This window comes from Crinia signifera, chromosome 7, assembly GCF_055691185.1.
Source record: "Crinia signifera chromosome 7, ASM5569118v1, whole genome shotgun sequence".
Taxonomy (NCBI): domain Eukaryota; kingdom Metazoa; phylum Chordata; class Amphibia; order Anura; family Myobatrachidae; genus Crinia; species Crinia signifera.
The window spans coordinates 9,433,107-9,457,904 of NC_139223.1; the positions used below are offsets into that span (position 1 = coordinate 9,433,107).

Here is a 24,798-nt window from a genome sequence, read left to right on the forward strand (position 1 = left end):
TCTCTGGATCCGCCACTGCCCTCAACTCAGAATCAGCCCCAATGTCTGCAGTATGAAGATAACAACACAAATAAAAGGGAAAATGTTAAATGTCCCTAATGCTATTTCCTCCTGTGACATCTTTGGTCGCCCCGTAGGGTATCTGCAGGAAACCGGTCAGAGGTTGTACACAATTATATACAATGTATTCTCTATTTATAGTATATGGACACTGGCAATTCTCAGGTACATAAACAATGCAATTTAATCTCAGTATATAAGATCTGATTTGTTAATAAGCGGTAACTGGATCTCCGTGAGGATCATATGACCATCCATAATACAGTAACTGGGTACAGCGGTATTGGGACTCTCTATACATTTCTGTCAAACGTACTTCTTCTATCAATAATCAATCTGACCAATAGGATATTAATCCATTGATTGAGAAAAATTATATACATGTATGTGGAATGAGATGTGGCCTGGCCACAGTGGAGGAGATAGAGAGAGAGAGAGAGAGAGAGAGAGAGAGAAAGAGAGAGAAGTATACAATTAAGATAAGGGGGGCATTTGCTTTATAGAAAGTGGTGGCACCTATTAAAATATTATCCATGGGCACAGTAAGTGGAGGCCATGAAGTTATTGCCCCAAGAGAATTAAAACTACTTTAGGTGAAATTTCCCATGTAATAACATCGGCGCCTGCATACATCTGACTTGTCTATTTGGAATAAAATCCTCTGAAAAAAAAATATCGCCAACTTTGCTTTATACTATTCGTCTCTTCCTGACTCCTCTCCCACTCTCTTCTATCTTCCTCCTGCTTCTTATCAGCCTCATGTATGTATGTCAGCAGGAATATCTTCCGTTGCCGTCGCTCTTCCCGCGGGTTCCTTGTCTGTTCCATACGGAATTTTACTTGTTTTATGGCAACATCAATGAACATCAGGAAGTCTGTGGTTCTTCTCAGTGTTTTTATACTGTTCTCCTGGGTGTAGTTCTCCACGGATATCACTGTCTCCGCCCCTAGAAGCTTGAACTGCTTCTTCATCTCCATGTAATCTCCGCTGGTTCTTTTGGTGAGGACAATGATGGGGGCAACTCCTGGGGAAAAGATAAAAGTAATACTATCTCCATAAATGTGCATGGCGTGTGCAATAAGCCCCTAATTGGATGGTGTTACATGTCATTACTGTGATTGGTTATTATGAAGGGAGAAGCTGGATGTACAGATCCGGTTCTACCATCAGGAACCTGCCATAGGTGCTTCAGAATCAGGGAAAGGGGGGGAGGGCACCTGAGTCTATCACAGAACTTAGAATGACTCTGAGAGAAGCATCCTTGTTGTCAGTATTGGCGTGTGGGTGGGGGCGAGAGTAGTATGCCAAAGCTTTTTGTAGGGTGCTGTTATACCTTGCATCAACCATGTGGAAGTGTAATAGCACCTTCACACCAAAATCGCAGGCACAAGCCGGAATAATGAACATGGTTGGCCTACTTTCTCACCAAGGCTTTGTTCTCCTAGGTATGAAACATGGAGGGGGAGGAGATAGCAGGAGGGGGGATGGGAGGGGCGGGGGTGGGGGCGGGAGAGAGAAGTAACAGCTTATTGGATGGAGGGCAAACAAATTAATAGTGAGAACATGAGGAGGATAAGTAAATATGTGTATGTACTGCCTGTATCATGGGGTAAGGTGTATTGATAATGGCCATGAGGCTATTAATAGGTGCTACCATATTGTAAGATACAGAAGGGTCGTCTCCGAGAACCCAACCTAATAGAGTATTGTGGCTGCACTATGGGCCCTATTCATATCAGAACGTAGGGCTATTGGACGACTGCGCATGGTATGCCGTGTGCATGTGCGATCCGTCGGTGCGAAGACAGCCAATGAAGGCTTGCCATCGCAGCATGCATCGATTTGAGGGAGTCCTCTCTATTTGATTGGCAACACAGATGTGGAGATTTTGTGACGGGTTTTCCTGGCAATTTTACATCTCTGGTGGGTATCTAGCCGGGCCACTGGATTTATTTTTGCTAGCTGAGCACCAGCTTCCTCCTCCAACAGCTGCTGGTTCTCAGTGCAAGTCCCAGCCATTGCCTGCCAGCCAGAACATCATGCCAACTGCTCCCAGGCTAGGCACTAAGACCTGGCAGTGTTTCAAAGTACCGGTGAATATATTGCATTCTATGGGAATGGGAGTGGCTGTTATAGGCTTTAAGACCTCTTCTTTGTGACTATAATGGTCTCATCCTTACATACAGTACTGTATGGGAAAATAAATCCACTCTCAATGCTATGGAATAGTAAAGCTGTCAGTTTGCACATGAAAACGAGCAGCAATAAACGGCATAGGTGACAAGCATAGGTTTTGGGCCACAGTAGATGATACATGGTAAAATATATAAGATTCATGACCTTTATAGCTATCTATATGTGGATTCAAGGGGGGGAGGGGGTGCACCAAGGCAGATGCCCTATGTTGTTTAAGATAAAGAAAAATGTTAATAGTGTAGAAACACATTGGGGGGTATTCTGTGCATGTTCATGCGCTGGGTGCGGTCACCCAATGAGAATAGTAGGATCGCCAGGTGCATGCCCCCAGGACAGTGGGCGGAGAGGGGCAGCCCCATTACCATACGGAAATGCCCAGTGTTTCATGGTAATGAGGCCATGACGCAGGTGGGGTGGGGGCGGGTGTGGGCAAGTGATGTCACCGGATGCCAGCTGTGATATCGCGCGATATTGTACAATGGCATACAATGCGATGCGATGCGATGCGATTAAACATTGTATAAGAACTCTAATGGGTGCTTACAATGTTAAATGCACCCCCACGCCACCCCCACTATAAACATGAACCCGAAGCTTGGAGAACGCAGCGAGCCCGCGAGGGGCGGCGGTACGCGTCCTCCGACTTTTTCATGCCCCCACTATCCACATCGGCGTGGAGTTGAGAATAGAAAGTGTGGCGAGCGCAGCGAGCCACCGAGCCCGAAGCGTGGCAAGAGCGCAGCGAGCCCTGCGAGGGGACGCGGATACCTGTGAAGCCTGCGAAGGGACGCGGATACCTGTGAAGGTATCCGCGTCCCCTCGCTGCACTCGCCATGCTTCGGGCTCGGTGGCTCGCTGCGCTCGCCACACTTTCTATTCTGAACTCCACGACGACGTGGATAGTGGGGGTATGAAAAGGTCGGAGGACGCGTACCGCCGCCCCTCGCGGGCTCGCTGCGCTCGCCACGCTTCGGGTTCGCGTTTATAGTGGGGGGGTGGAGTGGGGGTGCATTTAACATTGTAAGCACCCATTTGGGTGCTTAAAAGCACCCTTTAGGGTGCTTATACAATGTTTCATCGCATAGGGGGCAAAAATCGCGTTGCATCGCATGCCATCGGGTGCATGCCATGCGATGCGATTCGATAAAAACATTGCGCGATGAACATCGGGGGCGCCGCTATAATACACAAGTGCCAGAAATCCACTGTGTCTACCCTCCATTCAGCCCAGTACCCCCTTCAACCTAGTGTTACCCCATCCCACTAGCATGCCAATACCCCCTTCCCACCCAGCCCAGTACCCTTATATACAGGACATAAAGTGGTCATGCAGATGTGAGGGAACTCATTTCTCTATGCCACCTAATTACCCCTCCCCCCATTAGGCAGAGACAGGGCCAGTGGTAGGGTTTTTGGCATCCCCTGCAAACTAGAATGCTTTACTGTGAGAATTACTATGCAGGGCCAATGTGGAGGTTAAAACGTTCCACATCACCATTAGAGGAGGTGGAACTCTGTTCCACCCCGTTCCCCCTCACTTTAACCCCTGTTTATATGACATTTCCTGTCACATACTAGTTCTTGTTGCAAGCTCAACTCACTTTCCCCAGAGCGTGCACACCACCTCTCATTATGTTACTTAATGCAATCATTATTTTAGTTAATTAACAATGAAAAGCTTTCAGTTACCTGTCATGTTTACACAATTATTGATAAATATCTTCACCTCTGGCTTTTCCCCTTCTGCTAGTCCGGCCCTGGTACTAGGAAATTAAGATAAAAAAGTAACAGTTAGGTCGGAGCTGGTCTGTACTTTGTTTAATGCTCTTTATACCTGCCAAAAATATTGTTAGCTTCTGTGCTTGACCATAAAGTAGGACGAGGGTGGAAGTTCGTCTGTTTCAGACAAAACTTTGCATCCAACATGAGGTTGGTGCAAGTCCAGATACAGGTTGAGTATCCCTTATCCAAAATGCTCGGGACCAGGAGAATTTTGGATAACGGATTATTCCATATTTCGGAATATTTTAATATTTCAATGATGTATCTTGAGGCATCTTGCATTTCTGCGATAGAAACACATCAACCACATGAAATACACACAAATGTATTTTATTTGTGCATAAAACAAGGTTTCAAAACAGGAAAATAAATTTGTGTACAATCTCAGGCACTGACTTTGAATGCCAAGCAATCATTTTCTTGCACATATTTAGTGCCAGTTACATATCATGTCCCCAGTAGTGCCAGTTACATATCATGTCCTCAGTAGTGCTGTTACATATCATGTCCCCAGTACTGCCAGTTACATACCATGTCCCCAGTAGTGCCAGTTACATACCATGTCCCCAGTAGTGTCAGTTACATATCATGTCCTCAGTAGTGCCAGTTACATATCATGTCCCCATTAGTGCCAGTTACATATCATGTCCTCAGTAGTGCTGTTACATATCATGTCCCCAGTAGTGCCAGTTACATATCATGTCCCCAGTAGTGCCAGTTACATATCATGTCCCCAGTAGTGCCAGTTACATATCATGTCCCCAGTAGTGCCAGTTACATATCATGTCCCCAGTAGTGCCAGTCACATATCATGTACCCAGTAGTGCCAGTTACATAACATGTCCCCATTAGTGCCAGTTACATATCATGTCCTCAGTAGTGCTGTTACATATCATGTCCCCAGTAGTGCCAGTCACATATCATGTACCCAGTAGTGCCAGTTACATACCATGTCCCCAGTAGTGTCAGTTACATATCATGTCCTCAGTAGTGCCAGTTACATATCATGTCCCCATTAGTGCCAGTTACATATCATGTCCTCAGTAGTGCTGTTACATATCATGTCCCCAGTAGTGCCAGTTACATATCATGTCCCCAGTAGTGCCAGTTACATATCATGTCCCCAGTAGTGCCAGTTACATATCATGTCCCCAGTAGTGCCAGTCACATATCATGTACCCAGTAGTGCCAGTTACATATCATGTCCCCATTAGTGCCAGTTACATATCATGTCCTCAGTAGTGCTGTTACATATCATGTCCCCAGTAGTGCCAGTCACATATCATGTACCCAGTAGTGCCAGTCACATATCATGTCCTCAGTAGTGCCAGTTACATATCATGTCCTCAGTAGTGCCAGTTACATATCATGTCCTCAGTAGTGCCAGTTACATATCATGTCCCCAGTAGTGCCAGTCACATATCATGTACCCAGTAGTGCCAGTCACATATCATGTACCCAGTAGTGCCAGTCACATATCATGTCCCCAGTAGTGCCAGTTACATATCATGTCCCCAGTAGTTCCAGTTACATATCATGTCCCCAGTAGTGCCAATTAAATATCATGACCTCAGTAGTGCTGTTACATATCATGTCCCCAGTAGTGCCAGTCACATATCATGTCCCCAGTAGTGCCAGTTACATATCATGTCCCCAGTAGTGCCAGTTACAAATCATGTCCCCAGTAGTGCCAGTCACATATCATGTCCTCAGTGCCAGTTACATATCATGTCCCCAGTAGTGCCAGTTAGATATCATGCCCTCAGTAGTGCCAGTTACATATCATGTCCTCAGTAGTGCGGTTACAAATGTCACCAGTAAGTTTTTAGCAAAAAAATGGATATGGGATACTCAACCTGTATTATATATAACAGCTGAAGCAGCAGAACTAAAAAGTGGGCTGGGCACAGTGGCGGAAAGGGTTATGGTTAGGTGGCATGGACCCTATATTGTCCAAAGGAAACAAATCGCTTACCTATAAACCAGCACAGGAACAATGACGTCTGTGTAATTTGGGTCCATTTCCGATCTCTCCACCTTTGTCATCATATCAGTAAAATTGTCCTTCCAATCCACCCGCTCGCCTACAGGGAAGAAGTTTCCTGGTACAACATAAGATAGGACCAAAATAACAATCACTTCCCCAGCAGTGACCAAAAACCACTCATTCCCTTCTCCCTGCCCCCATCCCACCACAACTCCCTTTGCTGTGGTGCAAAAAGGTAACCAGAGTGCCCCTTCATCATGACAAATGCTGCCTGTAGCCCTACCCCATTGCACCCCAAGTCATGGGGTGGCATCCTTAGTCCACTGCTGGGGCAGCATGCGACCAACGCTACTCTTATGTTTGATGAAGATACTTTTGTGACACTAGGACAAGTAACTCTGGGATTCTCAGCTAAGTATTTTGTTCTTTACAGGTTTCAAGTTACTACAACATTAGATGTACACAACAAGAATTTACAACAGTTCAATGAAGATTTTTTCTTTTTCTGGAACGCTGCTCTCCGTATAGGTGAGGGGAAGCAAGATTATTATCGATAAAATATAGTTCAACAATGACAAATGAACATCACCATTACAATAACATAACAATACATTTAGTACAATTTAAACTGGTTCTATACTGATACCTCAACAACCTTCTAAAAGGCTACTTAATGCATTAAGTATGTGTTTTGCTAGCTGCAGCTACCTCAAAGTGCACTTATAAACTTATTTGAGTCAGTATTCTGCGAGTAGGGACGATGATCCTGTATTAGAGATGTTTTCCCTGCGCTTATTCCACATGCACTTTCACTGCATGTAATACTCAATGGATATAGCTTAAATGTCAACTGACAGTTGTAATGATAGTCTAATGGTTTTGATTCCCTTAACGCATATTTTTTTAGACTGAAGGCTCTAAGCTGTCCCTGAAGATAAAGTCAATATAGTTTCCTGGCTCAAGCTTTACTGTAAGTCCGTAGGAAATTTCCAAAAGCAATTACTGATATGCACTGTGAAATAAAGTTCTGACTTTGTTAATGCAGTAGTTCTGTACTTTCTTTTTACCACAGAAGAATTATGGAAATGTTCTACCCACTAGGGAAATGTTTTCCTGGATTAGAGAAATACTGGGCAGCTTCAGTGTACTGCTAAATCTTCCCTACTGTAAATAACTGAAGAAAGTCTTCTTGCAGGGGGAGGTTTTATAATATAGTTTATAATCTGTATAGACACTTTAATCTCTCTGCGACTCGGTTGTGACTGAGAAATGTCTTGAGTTTACACTGTGCACAATCTTAAGTTATTTATAGTGATGGGGTATGCTGGAGATTCAGTCTTTTTGTTAAGATTCTCCTTTTCACTTGCATGGATTTTCTTCTATGCTGGGTTAATGATGTTATATGGGGAGCTATTAACTGAGCTTATGGTACAGTGAAGGTAAAGGGGATTAGATGGGGTTTCTCTCCCTTAGCTGAATCTCTATCTGTCCCTTACACCATCAAGCTCTGCATTGGAAAGGCTGTAGTGAGCTGGTTAGGATAGGGGAGAAGACGCTTCCCTGACTCTGTTGCTGCCTGGTGTAAATTCTTTCACAGGGGCTGTCACTCTATTCTGGCAGGCCTCCCCTTCTTAGAAGTATGGGCATTTGGGGCGGACCGGGAGCTATGCTGGCTGAGTTGGGGCTGGTTGAACACTCACCACACCCCTCTGCTTACATTGACAGGCCTTCTCTCTACAGCTCCGCCTTAGCTGCCGCCTCCTGGAGGACGCCTCCGGCCTCAGCACCGCCTCACCTCTGCCTCCTTGATGACGCCTCCGGCCTCAGCACCGCCTCACCTCCGCCTCCTCGATGACGTCTCTGGCCTCAGCACCGCCTCACCTCCGCCTCCTCGATAACATCTCCGGTCTCAGCACCGCCTCACAATGGCCCTTATTCTGGTTGGTGCGGCCAGAGCCGCACACGGGGCTCCGGCCGCACAAACCAATCCCCGCCCACCCTACGGATCGCCACGGCCGTCCGTACACGGACGGCTGGCGATCCGCATAAAAATGGTGGAGGCGTACGCCTCCACCATGGTGGGAGCTGCCCCCTGCATTCGATGGTCGTCGACCATCGAAGGCAGGTCCGCACGCCGCGGCAGCTCCCGCAAGCTGAGACCACACGGACAATCGTCCGTGTGGTAGCTTGTATGGGGGCTGAAAGCTGACATCCGGCGACGTCAGCTTTCCGCCCCCATGAGTTGCGTCATGGCCTCATTACCATGCATACGCCCCGCGTTTGCATGGGAACGCCCATGAAACGCGGGGCGTACACATAGGGAAATGAGGGCATGATGCCTCTCACGCCCCTATACGCCCCCTTTGCGGCGGACGAAATACGTCTGCGGCGAAGGGGGCTGCACATGCGCAGATTCACCTCTGCGCATGTGCAGAGTAAAAACATCGGCGGTACGGCCGCACGCGGGCCGTACCGATCCGATTAGAATAAGGGCCAATGGCGCCGACCGCTGCCCGTGTCTCCGGCTGTGTCCCGCACCTCCTCCGTCACTCGAGCCGCTGTCACCCATTTCCACCAGAGAGGGGGACCCCGCCGCCGTCACCGGAGCTCCTGGTGAGTCTATTCTCCCCCTCAGCAGCGCTTCTGCTTCCACTATGCTGCGTAGCTCTGCTATCAGGCTCCTTCCTTCAGGAGAACTCCCTCACCACGGCTGTCACTTTTTATATCACCCCTCGCGCTGGCACAGTTTCCCGCTCTGCTCTCGTGCCTGGAAACTTTATTTACAATCTCCACCATGGTTTGAAGTGGTTTCCCCTTCAAACAGGGACTTTGGCCAGGTCCTGTCAGTTAATATAGATGTAGTCTCTTGCTGGCATAGTTCAACTCGCCCTGCTGAGAGGTGCTCCATGCTGCCACAATATATATCTGTTATTTTACCAACCTTCTGTGAAGACATGTATACTTAAGTGTGGTATCCTTAACTGCCCCTATGGGAATGTCATATATTTATAAACAACAGCAGTATCTTATATTAAGAACATTTAGTATGGCATCACATGCCTGTTATATACTACATGGGCATTACACTTTCATCCAATTATCCGATCGCCGCCGCCGGGACCCGGACCGCTGTGCTGGGGGCAAGCCCAGCACTAAGGGTATCTGCTGGGCTGCCCCAGTCCCCGTGCACCCCCCAGCCCTTGTCCAGGAGGTGAATGGATGCCACACACTGGCATCCATTCACCTCCTCCGCTGCTGCTGCTGTCTTCAGGGTACAGCAGACAGCAGCGCAGCCTGTCTGTGCCCCCCGTCCAACCTGTGGACACTGCGGTCCGCAGGTTGCACGTCCCCCATTGATGTAAATGGGAGCCGGGTCGGATGACCTGGCGTACCCATTTACACCGCCCTTTACCCAGGTCCTGGCCATGTTCTACCCAGATCAGGACCTGAGTAGAAGTCCCGTGTAAAGGGACACAACGTGTCCCATTTACACCGCCGATGATCTGGGTCTGAACCGCCGCTGACCCAGATTTTTTGGGCGGTGTAAAAGGGGTATAAATAGAGTCAGCTTCTCAGCAGCCATGACTCCAATACATGTGCCTCTCAGAGAATATAACAGATGACTGACTAGGATAACTGTGTACCGCTCAATCTACCAGCTGACTGACTTAGGCTGGTTTCACACACTCCGGCTGCTGCCGGACGGTCGAATCCCAGGCCAGGGAGCCGTGCCGCACACATTAGTTGTGAATGGACACTATTGTGTCAGTTAGGTGACATACCTATAGATCACCCACATCCCATAGTCTGTACTCTGATTATGGCCAATATACGTATCTCTACCGGCTTACACACAGGCATTACCCCGACCTGAGCATGCCACTGACGTAAGAAGCTGACAGACACCAATTGCCAGGACCCGGCACTGTTTCATATTTGTCTTTTTAAGATGTCTCATTTCCGTCCTTACAATTTGCTGGTATGGTATTGTATTTTAACATTGTATTCACCATTTTGTTTGCACTAATGTTTTTAGACGTGGCTCTGACAGCGCCGGACAGTCGCTATCGCAAACCGCCATCATTTACAGAAAGCTTGCGTTCCAGCGTCATGACGCTGACATGCAGATGAACCACCTTCTACATCCGGATCTTTTACTTCCAGTCTGAATGGCTTCCAGCAGCGGGCTCCCCGGCGTCTGTACGAGCACGCCAAACGGTAATGTATCACCATTTATAAGTTTGATGTATGCACACTGTTTTTGTTAGTTTCCTGCACCTTGACAAAGGCGCTAGTCCCAGAAACGTTGGACCGCTTGAAATACACCTTTTGAAAAAAACCACTGAGTGCCGCTGTTTGTGTATACATTGCTATACCACCGGGCTATATATATATATATATATATATATATATATATATATATATATATATATAACCAATCCAATAGAAACGCAGCACTCCAGCCTTGAACACAAATGTGCTTTTAATCATCACAGCACAACACAGCAACGTTTCAATACTAAATGTATTTTCCTCAGGCTAGTGAATACCACAAACTACTGACCTTTTATTACAACAACACGCCTCCTCCTCAGCGTGGAAGCTGGGATTCCCTGGCACGCACCAGTGACGTCACACAAACTCGCCGTACTCCGGCAATGCAGGGTGTATAGGTTGTCATGGTGATCCCCAGTGAACGCTACTTCAAGCGGTACTGGGTTGACAAGTTTAAAGTGCTAATAGTGCAACATACAGAATACATACTAATACACATAATCAGACATTATTAACTAAGCGCACATATACATACAATAAACAAGAACATAACAGTTATGGCCGATAGCTACGATACCTCACTAATGCGGGTATTACAACTCGCGTGGAATATTAACCTCGTGCTGATATTTAACTGTTTAATTACCAAAATAAGTCACAGTGCATGATTAAGGCTACCATAAGGGGTTTATGATAAAACTCCAAGTCCTGTTGCTTCATTAAGGCCACGAGGGGCCAATGTATCAAGAAAAAGAATCCATTTACTGTCTCTTTGTAATAGGCGCAACCCCCTGTTGCCGCCCCGAATGGATTCTTCCTGTTGATCTATCATCAGAGAATTTTATACTAGTAAGACTGTGGGCCCATCATCCGCGAAATGATGGGCAACAGGTTGTGGACTGGACCCTGATAGAAGTGCTGCTTTTTTCGCTGAGCGATGCGCACTCATGCATTCCTTAAACGCACGTTCTGTCTTACCAATATAGCTTTTGCCACAGGGACACAGAATTTGACAAACTACAAATTTCGAATTGCAGCTTAAGGTCTGTCTGATATTAATGGGTTTGCCAGATTGTGTGTGGTTGAACACTGCTCCTGGAATCAGAAATTTGCAAGTTATACACGTACACAGCCTAGTATTTTACGTTTAATGGTCTTCTCTATATCTGAGGAGTATATGTTTTTACTAATCTGTCTCTCAAATTTTTTTACCTCTTGTAGCAGGGTAAAAGTTTAGTGTCTGATAATTTAAGCTCTGGATCTGATCTTACTATCTCCCAATGATTTTTCATCACCCTGGTGATCTCAGTGCTGGAGTTAATATAAGTACTGACCCATGGTATGAATTTTTGGTTAGACATTTCTGTTTGTTTATTTTTAGGTTTTAATAACATTTCTCTATCTAGCTTCATTATCTGATCTTTGGTCTCATTTAAACAATCTTTATTATACCCTCGTTTGCAGAATTTCTCTACCATTTCTGTCATTTGGACCTCAGCTGTCTCATTGTTTGAGTTGATTCTTTTTACCCTCATAAGTTGGGATCTTGGCAGACTGTACATAGTACTTTTGGTACTTGTGAGTTATCTGGGCGTCCGATTTTTTGATTGTATGCCTTAAGTTAAGGCATACAATCCGATGCGATGCGATGCGATATCGCATCGCATCCGACCATCGGATGCGATGACCCGATTTTTCCATAGGAATCAATGTTAAAATGGACTGAGTCCATTTTAACATGGAATTCAATGGGAAAAAGGGGTCCTTTTCATACCCCTACTATCCAAGTGGGCATGGAGTTGGATATAAACCTGTGGCGAGCGTAGCGAGCCACCGAGCCCGAAGCGTGGCGAGCGAAGCGAGCCCCGCGAGGGGCCGGTATTCCGTGTCCCCTCGCGGGGCTCGCTACGCTCGCCACGCTTCGGGCTCGGTGGCTCGCTACGCTCGCCACAGGTTTATATCCAACTCCATGCCCACTTGGATAGTAGGGGTATGAAAAGGACCCCTTTTTCCCATTGAATTCCATGTTAAAATGGACTCAGTCCATTTTAACATTGATTCCTATGGAAAAATCGGGTCATCGCATCGCATCGCATCCGATGGTCGCATGCGATGCGATGTGCCCAATCCGACCCGATTTTCAAATCGGACGCCCAGATAACTCACAAGTACCGTACTTTTAGGGTGACAGCTGGACGCAAACAACAGGTTGTTCCTGTCAGTTTGTTTTGAGTATAGGCAGGTATTTAATAACCCCTCTTTAATCTCAATTCTGACATCCAAAAAAATTTATGGCAGACCTACTTTTTTCAAAAGAAAATTTTATGGGGCTGGTACTTTCATTGTGTGACCTGATGACATCCTCCAATGTCTCCTCCGGCCCTCGCCAAATCACTATCAGATCGTCTATATAGCGGGAGAAGAAAATTATATTCTCTGCTATCTCCGGATGACTAAAAAACACTTGGGGCGAAATGTAATAGGGTGGGATTTTTTAGACTAAAAAAAAATCGCACCAAATTACACCTTTAAAAATCGCATTTTTTGCCGCAAATTCGCATATGTAATGAGATGCGAATTTGCGGCAACAAATGCGATTTGCCGCGATTTCGGGCGATTTTTAGTCATGAAAATGTGCGCATTTTCAGTCCTGAAAATGTGCACATTTTCAAATATGCGATTTTGGTTTAAAAAAAAAAATTAAAACAAACGGCGTGCGGTCCCCCCCCTAAGCATAACCAGCCCCGGGCTCAAAAAGCCGGTGCTGGTATCATAAAATCAAAGGAACAATCAAGTTGGGGTTCCCTGGATTTTATAAAACCAGCACCAGGCTCAAGGTCCGGCGCTGGTTCCCAAAATACGGGGGACAAAATGACTAGGGGTCCCCCGTATTTTAAGAACCAGCACCGGACACAACCAGCCAGCTGGGTAATGCCACAGCCAGGGGAAACTTATTATATAAGCTCCCGCGGCCAAAGCATTAACCCCCTGGCTGGTCAGCATGGGCAGGGGTCCTGGGGAAGTGGGTACCCCCCCAAATGAAGGGGTCCCCCCCCTCCAGGACTAACCAGCCCATGCTTCTGATTGGCCAGAAATCATTCTAACTAGAGACGCTGAGGAAGTAACATCTCTGCTCTAGATGCGCAGAGATGTTTCTTCCTCGGCGTCTGTATTCAGAATGATTTATGGCCAATCAGGAGCCGACTTTCTCGGCTCCTGATTGGCCAGAAATCATTCTGACTAGAGACGCCGAGGAGGAAACTTCTCTGCGCCTGTCAAAGTCCTGCGAGCCGGGTACCAGATGGGAGCAGCGCTGTCACCGGAGAGGATGCCGAGGTCGTCGCCGGGAACCAGGTGAGTAGGATTTCCTTCCTTAGGTACCCCTGGGGACTACCTCGGATCCCGGACCCCGGATTCTGCAGCCCAGGAGCCCCGGAACCCCAGGACCAGCCCCGGAACCAGGACCAAGGCCCCGGAACCGGACTCTTCTGCCCTGGAGCCCCAGAGCCTGGACCCAGGATCCAGGGACCGACCTACAGGCTCAAGGTAGGTAAGTATCAGTGTGTGTGTGTGTGTTTTGTGTGTATTAAACTTTTATTTTACAGTGTGTCAGTGTGTTTTTGTTAATTTTTTTTTGTACTGCAGAACTACAAGTGCCAGCGGGCCCTTTAATGCCCCGCATGCTGGGACTTGTGGTTCTCCAAGTCCCAGCATGTGGGGTAGGCTTGCTGGGACTCATAGTTCGCCAGTAGAAAACAATAGTTTTACTTCTTTTTTTTACACAATCCATCAGCCCGATGCCCACCGCCCAGGGGCATCGGGGACAGCCCCGGACTATCAGCATGGGCTGGTAAGTCCTGGAGGGGGGGACCCCTTCATTTGGGGGGGTCCCCACTTCCCCAGGACCCCTGCCCATGCTGACCAGCCAGGGGGTTAATGCTTTGGCCGCGGGAGCTTATATAATAAGTTTCCCCCGGCTGTGGCATTACCCTGCTGGCTGGTTGTGTCCGGTGCTGGTTCTTAAAATACGGGGGACCCCTAGTCATTTTGTCCCCCGTATTTTGGGAACCAGCGCCGGACCTTGAGCCTGGTGCTGGTTTTATAAAATCCAGGGAACCCCAACTTGATTGTTCCTTTGATTTTATTATACCAGCACCGGCTTTTTGAGCCCGGGGCTGGTTATGCTTAGGAGGGGGACCGCACGCCGTTTTTTTTTCTTTTTTTTTGTTTTAACTATTTTTTGACAACAGAACCATGCACAGATCTCAATGATCTGTGCATGTTTCTGATAAAATCGCCAGGCAGAACCTGGTCTATTTTTTTGCGATTTTTAGTAAGCTTTACTAAATATCGCATCCCATTAAATATGCGACTTCTATCCTTTTTAATGGGAAAACATCTGGATGCGATTTTTAGTCTAACTAAAAATCGCACCTTTAAAAAAATTTGATTTTTCCCGCAAATCGCACCCTATAAAATATGCGATTTTCGGGAAATGCCCGAAAACGGCATATTTTGTGGGAAAAATCGAAAAAATAAAAAAAACGCCTCCCATTACATTTCGCCCTTGGTGCTCTATATCAAACATAAATATGTTTGCCAGGGATGGCGACACCGCCGAACCCATAGAGCAATCCACCTTTTGAAGGAAAAACATATCCATGTATAGAAAAAAAAATAATTCAAGGGTAAATTGGAGCAACGTCATCAGGAAAGACACATTAGGACCTGTATACAGGGCATGATTGGTAAGAAATTGTTTAACGGATTCTAATCCTTCTTTGTGGGGGATAGCCGTGTAAAGGCTGTTTACATCAATGGTTACCAGCCATATTTCCCCTTCCAACTTGGGTAATTTTTTTAATCTGTTAAGTAACGCCGTAGTGTCCAATAAATAATTGGGATGAGTCCTTATGCAGGGCTGAAGAAGGCTGTCAATATACACTGCTATTCGATGTGTTAACGACTCCCTGGCCGACACGATAGGTCGGCCCGGTGGATCCACAAGCGACTTGTGGATTTTTGGTATACAGTAAAAAGTCGCAGTCAGCGGGAAAGGAGGTAGAAGTTTTTCCATCAAATCTTTGGGTATGATCTTTTGCTCCACAGCTAGACTCAAAATGTCTTTTAATTCTTTATGGAATTTTTGCGAAGGATCTGCCACCAGTTGACAGTATGTGTGTCGATCTTTTAAGTGCACCATCACTTGTTCATGATACTTCGAGGAGTCCTGGATCACCAGGGCCCCTCCTTTGTCTGCTGTTCTAAATGTCAGCAAAGGATTCTCAGACAGATTTTTGATGATCTCATGTTCAGTTTTACTGAAGTTGTTTCTTGTGTGTTTGGGCATATTTATTAGTGGTAACGCCTCCTTCTGTACCATCCTCATATAGGTCTTTACAGATGGGTTGAACGATTGAGGCTCGAAAGTCGATTTGGGTAGAATTTTATGTAATTGCGGTGGTATTGGAGTTTGTACAGTGGTGGAAACTGGATTTTTTGCATAATATTCTTTTAATTTAAGATGTCTGTGAAGTTTTTGTTTCTCAATAGTCCACTGTTCCTTCGTGTGAGTGGTGGAGGGAATGAAAGAGAGGCCCTTATTAAGGACTAGTTCTTCTTGTGAGGTTAATGTATAGGATGATAGATTTACATCAAGGCTCTCTACTTGGCTGGTGGCTTGTTTGCTCTGCCTCTGCCTTTTGGCTTGGCCGCCGCGCCTGGTACGGCTACGCCACCTCCTGCCAGTTGTGCTCGGGTTCTTGCCCCTAAAGGGAGCCCTGTTGAACTGGGAACCCCTGCACCTCTCGCTCCTTCACCCTCACTGTTGGTGGAATAGAAATCTGTCGATGAGTCTTGATCCCTGGGTGGACGATTTCTTTGCCTTCTGAAAAAAGTTTTTTTCTGGGATGAATATTTTTGTGGATCAGTGCACCTGTACACCAAATTTGCCTCATAATCAGCTACCACTTTGGATCTTTTTTCTTTTTTAAATTTAGATAAATCCCGTTTATATATCTGAATTTGTTCTTTTAATTTCTCATACCAATCTGTCTGAGTATCGGCCACTAATGTTGCTTTATGTTCAATCTCAAATGTAGCAATCTTTTCTTTAGCGGCATTGATTTATTTGGTGCACTGTTCCACTATCAAGGTAATTAAATCAAAGGAGCACTTGTTGATAATTGCTACCCACTTTCTGCAGAATGCAGGGTCTGTTTTGCCAATAGTGGGGCTGTTTCGTACCCGGAGACCCCGGGGAATCATTTTTCTCCTATGATAGTCACTTAAAGTGGACCCATGCAGAAAATAATCTGTCTGCCTCTTATGCAGTTTAAGCAGTTCCTGGAACAGTTCATCGCATGGTGTTACCTCAACTGTATCTGATGGAGTGAATAATGCATTTTCCACCTCTACATCAGAATAACTAAACATTTCCCCTCTGGGATAAACCGTCTGTTGGAAGCCTGGAATATCTTCACTTGCTGACGTAGGTATTAAAGGTTCCGCCATTATGACCACACTATGAGTCCTTGCAAACACAGTGCAAAATATGACAAAGTGCTAATAGTGCTTTAAAGTGCAAATAATGTCCCAAACGAGACTTGAAAAAACCACCACTGTACCCACACTCCTAATACACAAGAATTACTTTAAAAAGGTGACATCACCTGGCCTTCTTAGTTGTTCGATAGGGGTGCCTTGACACTGGAAGGTTGGTCCAAGAATCCCAAACAATCAAATATGTAGAAAGGGTGGGGGGTCCGTCAGCTCCACTTAACTCAATCCTCGGCGGGTGCCTGCTTGCAGCTGTATTCAGCTAAATAACCAATCCAATGGAAACGCAGCACTCCAGCCTTGAACACAAATGTGCTTTTAATCGTCACAGCACAACACAGCAACGTTTCAATACTAAATGTATTTTCCTCAGGCTAGTGAATACCAAAAACTACTGACCTTTTATTACAACAACGCGCCTTCTCCTCAGCGTGGACGCCGGGATTCCCTGGCACGCACCAGTGACATCACACAAACTCGCCGTACTCCGGCAATGCAGTGTGTATAGGTTGTCATGGTGATCCCCAGTGAACGCTACTTCAAGCGGTACTGGTTTGACAAGTTTAAAGTGCTAATAGTGCAACATACAGAATACATACTAATACACATAATCAGACATTATTAACTAAGCGCACATATACATACAATAAACAAGAACATAACAGTTATGGCCGATAGCTACGATACCTCACTAATGCGGCTATTACAACTCGCGTGGAATATTAACCTCATGCTGATATTTAACTGTTTAATTACCAAAATAAGTCACAGTGCATGATTAAGGCTACCATAAGGGGTTTATGATAAAACTCCAAGTCCTGTTGCTTCATTAAGGCCACGAGGGGCCAATGTATCAAGAAAAAGAATCCATTTACTGTCTCTTTGTAATAGGCGCAACCCCCTGTTGCCACCCCAAATGGATTCTTCCTGTTGATCTATCATCCTACGGCGTTACTTAACAGATTAAAAATATTACCCAAGTTGGAAGGGGAAATATGGCTGTTCACCATTAATGTAAACAGCCTTTACACAGCTATCCCCCACAAAGAAGGATTAGAATCTGTTAAACAATTTCTTACCAATCATGCCCTGTACACAGGTCCTAATGTGTCTTTCCTGATGACGTTGCTCCAATTTACCCTTGAAAAAAAAATGTTTCTATACACAGGGCGGTGCACGGACGGCTCGCACACCCGGAAGTCCCAGCCACTGAACGCCACTCCTAAATTGTACGGTACACACTATATTAAGCTGCTCTCAGGTAAGCCTCTTGTTCACCGATTCATCTATTACACCTAAATTCACTGTATATGACCTGAAGAAAAGGCCAATGTCGGCCTTGAAACGTCGTCCTGTATATATGCACTAATACCTTTATAAAGTTTTTCTAAAAGACCTTTGAGTGCCGCCTCTACCTCCCGTGGGAAGCCCATCAGCAACCACTGGCTCGAAATATATCTAATCTGGGAAGGCACCTGGGCATTGCATTCGTCCTCTAGAGTGCCGAACTCCGTCTCACCCATATATTTTTACCCAATAGTGGTATGGCGCCAAATGTGAGATTATAAATGTCCAAAAACACTTTTGCAAAATCCACCTCCAGTGAAGAGAACAGGAGATGTTTTTCCAATATTTGTTTATTCGACTTCACAGGATTGTCAAGATAAAAACGCTTGTAGAGAAATCCAACGCGTTTCGTCTCATAGAGACTTCATCAGGGGAATATAACAGTCTTTTGGTCATGAATTATGAAATAAGTGGAACACTTGCTTCTTTATAGAGATGTCTCTCAGATTTTTGTTATCGGGACATGGTGTTCTAAGACCCTTTTGGATTTCTTTATAAATATACCAATATCAATTAGTTGGTTAATAGTGTGCCAGTCTTATGTGGCCTATAGTGTGACAGGTCTTAGTATTCCTGATAGCCTCCTCTGTTACGGAGTTATAAAACTTAACCTAAAAACGTGGATGACAATCCTTCATCCAGTAGCAAAATATGTAGATAAAACTCTAGTGGGACATCTAGTTGCTCCAGAGAGACCAACAGAATGTATTCTGGGAGGCGAATGTGTTAAATGCATAGAACTTTGTAAAGGTAAGAACAGATGAATACGCTGAGTTGTTCAGCGGATGGCGCCCATGAGGGACCTACCGATCTGGTAGAATGTGTATTTATTGACAATGATAGAGGGGGATTAGCTTGCTGGTAGGTGAAAACCATTTAGTACAAAGAGGTTGTCTGATTTCCTAATGAAAGCATTGTGGTCCAGATATTTGGGGAAATTTACTAACAAAAATTTGTGGGAAAAAATCGTATTTTCATACGAAAATACAATTTTTGGGGGGCGTATACGGATTTTTGGCATTTACTATGCCACAAATACAAATTTTAGTATTGATGGGACATTCATATTTGTATTTACAAATACGAATGAATACACCATTGATAGAATACGACAGGAATCACCATTCAAAAGAATGGTGATTCCTGATTTACTAATTAAGAATTACAAATACGGCCGCTAATTAGCGTAAACCGGCCACGAATATACAGCCGGAAAATACACTTTATTTTCCTGTCGTATTTGGAAGAATGTTGATTAAGGGTTGTTTTGGGGAACTGCACTAAGTATTAGGGATAAGAGATTTTTTTGTTTAATTAATCACAGTCACAGTTTAGCCAAGAAGAATACCTGCGGCAACGAGGAGACGCCGTATCCACGTCCAGACCCGGTAACCGGACCCCCCATGGTGCGGACGGTAGACTCTTAATAGAGTCTCCTGTCTACCCAGTGGGCAGCGGTCCGTCTCTCTTTATATTTGTATAAGTATCTAAATCTGTCCTTGGTTTCCCATATGCATGCCGTCTCTGCCACAGTTAAAGACCCACATATACTGCTGTGATTTACATTCCCTTCAGCTCTAAATAGCATGCCTACTGGCCTTTTTGTGTACACCTAGTCTGCAATTATTATTGTGATACGGGTTACAATTAAGGTATAAGTTAATTATATTTGTTGCTGAAAAATTACACCTTTTTTCCAGTTACTAATAGCGTACATACTGGTTTTGTGTGTGCACTCAGATTGTATCTATCACTGTAAGATTGGAGGTGCCGTCATTTTGGGACTACATTCAGCTTTTTATTTGCGCAGGCAATATAGTGAGATAAATGGCTAAGTACGCTTGATGTTCTGCATGTGGGAATGAACATATTGTGCTGTTGAAAGGGGCTCCCTCTCTCTCTCTCTTTTTTTCCCCGCATATTACTAACCCATTGTGGGTATTCAGTGTGGGGAAGTGGCTGTAACCCATACATAGGGGATACATAGTTGCAACTGAGAGGGATCAATTGATGCATGATTACATATGTTACAAAATTCTCCTGTCTTGAATAGCTAAACTTTGTTGCTATTCAGATTGCAAGGTGATGCTTTATCCTGTAAGACAGGAATTCTAACCATTAAGGACAGTATAGAGATATATGCCGACGGCCTGTGTCCACTTTGTGTATATATGTAAAATATGTGTATATACTTTATTTTTGTTTTGGTGTGTGAAATTTCTGTTGACCCATGATTAAAACCTTACCATCACTCCTGTGAGTGAAACACCGGTAAAACCTATGGTGCATATGATAGGGTGATATGATGGTCATTATAAGTGTGAATTATTACCACACCGACTCTCTCATGAAAAGTGGACACACACCGTTGAGATACCGGTGTTTGAGTTGATTATCTTCATAGAAATCGCTGGGATTTGAATATTCAACTCTTTACACAGCAATATCAGTAATCAAATATCACTAATATTTATTAAAAATAATCTTTGATAATAAATAAAATAAAATGTGCACAGCAGAAAAAATGTACAAAAAAATTATAATTTAAATTAACAGAACAACTGTAGTTAGGGGATCTAGAGTGCACCCCACCCGAGTTTCTTCTCTCTTTCTTGTTGATAAAACGTATTTGGAAGAAGCCTGCACAGATCAGTCAGATCCGTGCAGGCTTCAGTGTAAAAAAATAGAGAAATAAATAAATAAAAAACAGCGTGGGGTCCCCCCCACAGCTGTAACCAGCACCAGGCTGAAAGAGTCGGGGCCGGTAATAAAAAATCAGGAAACCCGATAAATAGGGGTTCCCCGATTTTTTAAAACCAGCCCCAGGCTCCAGGTCCTTTGGACCCGGGCCGGACGCCGACACAGACGCCGCCGACATGGACCTGGACATCGACATGGAGCCGAACGCCGACATGGAACAGGAGCAGGACACCGGACCAAGACCCAGGGACCTACCTACGGGCTCAAGATAAGTAAGTATCAGTATGTATGGGCTTTGGATGTATTAAAGTTTTATTTTTATTGTGTGTCAGTGTGTGTTTATTTGACTATTTTTATTACTGTGGAACTACAAGTGCCAGCGGGCCCTTTAATGCCCCGCATGTTGGGACTTGTGGTTCTCCAAGTCCTAGCTTGCGGGGGGAGGCTTGCTGGGACTCATTGTTCCACAGTAAAAGACAACAGTTTTTATTTTATTTTTTACACTGAAATCAGCTCGATGCCCACCGCACAGGGTCACCGGGGACAGCACCAGGCTTCAGCCTGGTCAGGTAAGTCCTGGAGGGGAGAACCCTTTATTGGGCGGGTCCCCACTCCCCCAGGGCCCCTGGCCAGGCTGACTGGTCAGTAGGGTGATGTTTTGGCCGCAGGACCTTATATAATACAGTAAGTGTCCACCAACTGTGACATTACCCTGCTGGCTGGTTTGGCCTGGGGCTGGTTCTTAAAATACGGGGGACCCCTAGTCATTTTGTCCCCCGTATTTTGGGAACCAGCCCCGGACCTGGAGCCTGCGGTCGGGTAATCAGGTAACCTCTATTTGTTGGGTTTCCTGATTTTTTATTACCAGTCCCAGCTCTTTCATCCTGGTGCTGGTTTCGGCTGTGGGGGGGACCCCACGCTGTTTTTTTATTTATTTATTTTTTTTACACCTTGCAGCCTGCACGGATCTGACTGATGTGTGCAGACTGGCTGTAGGAATTCGAATTAGCGGCCGTATATACGGTCGTTAATACAAATTAATACGACATCGGAGGGTTACAAAGCAGTCATATTTGACTGCTTTCTAAATTCCCCTCTGGAACACGACTTTGCATACGACATATGCAGTCGTAGTCATTCGTATCAAGAATACGAATACAATTTTTTGTATTCATATTCTTAATAAATTTCCCCCCTACAGTTAGAGCCCTATCTACATCCAAGGAGTGTTAAGCCGGGGAGAGAACATCCGAATTGAATGCAGGGACCACTATCTCCTGGTTGATGTGAAACTCAGAGACTACTTTGGGCAGGTGGGAAGCTTTGGTTCTTAGCACCGCCCTATCCGGATAGAAAATCAGAAAGGGAGGTCTGCATGAAAAAGCAGACAAATCTGATATGGATCTAACAGACGCAATCTGTGAGCCACTTATATTCTACAGAGCAAAGCGGTTCGAAGCCTCCCCTATATGCTGGTCTTCACCCAGCTGGTTCTAATGATCCCTGTGCAAAATGAGTGATTACCCCAAGCCTGTGCTCAATGCCCTGGTGGTCTAGTGGAGTCCCTGCCGCAAGCAGCAGTGTCTACGCCAGCTGTTGCGGCCCGTCTCCCTGGCACGCAGCAGGACAGTGATTTATTGCTCTCACAGAGAGCCTTACCTGTCTCTGTGCTATGGCCACGCTGTCGGAGGTTACCGGTGTCTGGCGGTGCTAGGCGCTGGGCTCCACCTTGCCGCATACCCCTCTTTACCAGGGTCGTGGGGGAGTTTTGGTGCTGGAGCTGCTGCACTGTTGTCAGTGAGACTGACGGTGCAGGCAGCACAGCAGCGGTAACGCTGCACATTATAAAAACAAAACAAAACTGTGCAATCCCTGCTGAAAATAAATGTGCTCCAGCTTCCTGCTGGCACCAACAAAAAACTGATGAGCTAGGCATGGGGGTAGGATTATATGGGAGAGGAGCTGTGCATCCTGGGAAACCTGAAAGCTTCGATGATTGGTACCACAGTCCTCTGAACAAACTTACTACCCCCAATGTCACCATGTGGGACCATGGAACCCGAAGAAGAAACTTATGATTTATAGCCAACCACATGGCAGCTGGTGTCTGTCTGGTGATCATCATGTTGTCATGGTGACTGGACTAATCTCATGTGGAGCTCCCCATCCATCCCACTGGCCCATGGTTATTATAGTCGCCCCTCTTACTTACCCAGTTGGGCGTAAACCTCAGCTCTTTGGAAGTTGTTCATCTCATTGTACCCTCTGTTGTCCACCATGGTGATGTTACTGTTGATCTCATAGGCTTTTCTTATCATGGTCTTTCCTCCATCTTCATCTGCGGCCTCAGCATGTTCAATAAATTCATTGTCATCATCCATGGAGTATATACAGGAGTTGATCAGAGAGGATTTACCATGTCCTGTGAAACCAAACAGCTGCAGGAGGACCCGGTTATATCCCTGATTCCCCCGAGCGCAGTCATCCAGGCTGAAGTTACGGATGCTCTCTCTCAGCTGTCTGTAATCCATGTCTCCTATGTCTCCGTGTGTCCTATGTCCTGTTGCTCAGAGCTACTGTATATAAATGCTGTAGTTTAGCCTACGCACTCTGTCTCTATACTTTCACTTTCATTTCTGTAATCGTACTATTCCAAAGTGCAGCTCTAGGAACAGCCAGACAGAGTCAGAGTAGGTGGAGCATTTTCTCTATAACTGCACTAAAAGATTCTTATGTTCAACAAAAATTAAAATAAAGAAATAGTAATAGGGACTCGGGGGCTAATTCAGGTTGAATTCCATAATCAGTGATCCCACCTACAATTTCCCAATCATTGTCAAACTGCGTATGCACAGGACCCCTTCTGCATGTGCAGATGTGTCCTGCGATTCAATCTAAAAAATGTGACTGCCTCTGCCAGATTGACAGGGGAGGGGCAGGGTTGGTCGGCATTTTGGAAAATGGGGGTGACATGGTATGGCGATCATAAATGCAGGAAGGGTGGTATGGTGGTAGGAGGTGGTGTGCAGGCAGGTGGTGGGATGAAGGCAGCAGGTGGTATTCAGGTAGATGGTGGTATAGAGGCAGGGGTGGTATGCAGGTAGGAGGGTGGTATAGAGACAGGATTTGTATGTACTAGTTTCAGAGATACAGGGCGACAAAAAAACTAGATGCCCCCTGTATTTATCAACCAGGCCTGGGCTCCAACAACCTGCTGTATAATGCCACAGCTCATTGAGACTTTTTATATAAGCTCCACCTGTAAAGGAGTCCCTGGCATCCCTGGGCGGTTGATAGAATAAAAATAAATAAAATTGGGTTCTGCTTAGGGATGTGCATCGGCCACTTTTCGTGTTTTGGGTTCTGATTACCTTCAGGTTTTGGGGTTCTAATGGGTTTTGGGGTTCTGATTTTTTTTGCTAAAATTGCAGAATGTTTTTTTCCTCCTAAGCTATTATTAACCTCAATAACATTCATTGCCACTGATTTCCAGTCTATTCTCAACACCTCCCACCTCACAATATTGTTTTTAGGCCAAAAGGTTGCACCGAGGTAGCTGGATGACTATGATAAGCGTCAAAAGTTGGCGGCGCAAACACAAGGCCCTTCTAGGAGTGGAACTGCAGTGGCAGACAGGATGGCAGTTCAAAAACTAGGCCCCAAAGAGCACATAATGCAAAGGAAAAAAAAGAGGTGAAAGATGGAACTGTCCTTGGAACCCTCCCACCCACCATTATGTAGAGGAAATAGGACATGCACACTTTTAACAAACCAATCATTTCAGCGACAGGGCCTACAAAACTGTATCTGAAATGACTGGTTCTTTTGGACCCCCACAAAACAAGCTGGCATGGAAAAAAAAAGAGGTGCAAGATGGAATTGTCCTTGGGTC

General features: G+C 45.4%; 1 protein-coding gene across 2 annotated transcripts; it reads right to left on the reverse strand.

Moving 5' to 3' along the window:
• Nucleotides 1–206: 206 nt before the first annotated feature.
• On the reverse strand, nt 207–23,528 carry LOC146019741 (uncharacterized). Of its 2 annotated transcripts, none has more exons than XM_083152267.1 (4): nt 23,119–23,528; nt 6,015–6,123; nt 3,947–4,020; nt 207–1,085 (listed from the first exon to the last, which is right to left on the reverse strand). In XM_083152267.1, exons 1-4 carry the CDS (start codon nt 23,435–23,437, stop codon nt 703–705), a joined length of 885 nt encoding a protein of 294 aa, XP_083008393.1. In that variant the 5' UTR covers nt 23,438–23,528; the 3' UTR covers nt 207–702. The 2 variants fall into 2 exon arrangements, with proteins under 2 accessions (XP_083008393.1, XP_083008392.1); XM_083152266.1 differs by having other exon boundaries at nt 209–1,085; nt 6,015–6,141; nt 23,119–23,526.
• Between the last annotated feature and the right edge of the window lie 1,270 nt (nt 23,529–24,798).

What these genes read in the sequence shown, in the direction of transcription:
- LOC146019741 (XM_083152266.1), bottom strand. Translation starts at nt 23,437, where the DNA reads ATGGATTACAGACAGCTGAGAGAGAGCATCCGTAACTTCAGCCTGGAT. An exon ending in TGAGGTTTACGCCCAACTGG is followed by an intron (nt 6,142 to 23,118) that starts GTAAGTAAGAGG and finishes ATGTTGTACCAG; the next exon opens with GAAACTTCTTCCCTGTAGGC. An exon ending in TAATTGTGTAAACATGACAG is followed by an intron (nt 1,086 to 3,946) that starts GTAACTGAAAGC and finishes TCTTTTCCCCAG; the next exon opens with GAGTTGCCCCCATCATTGTC.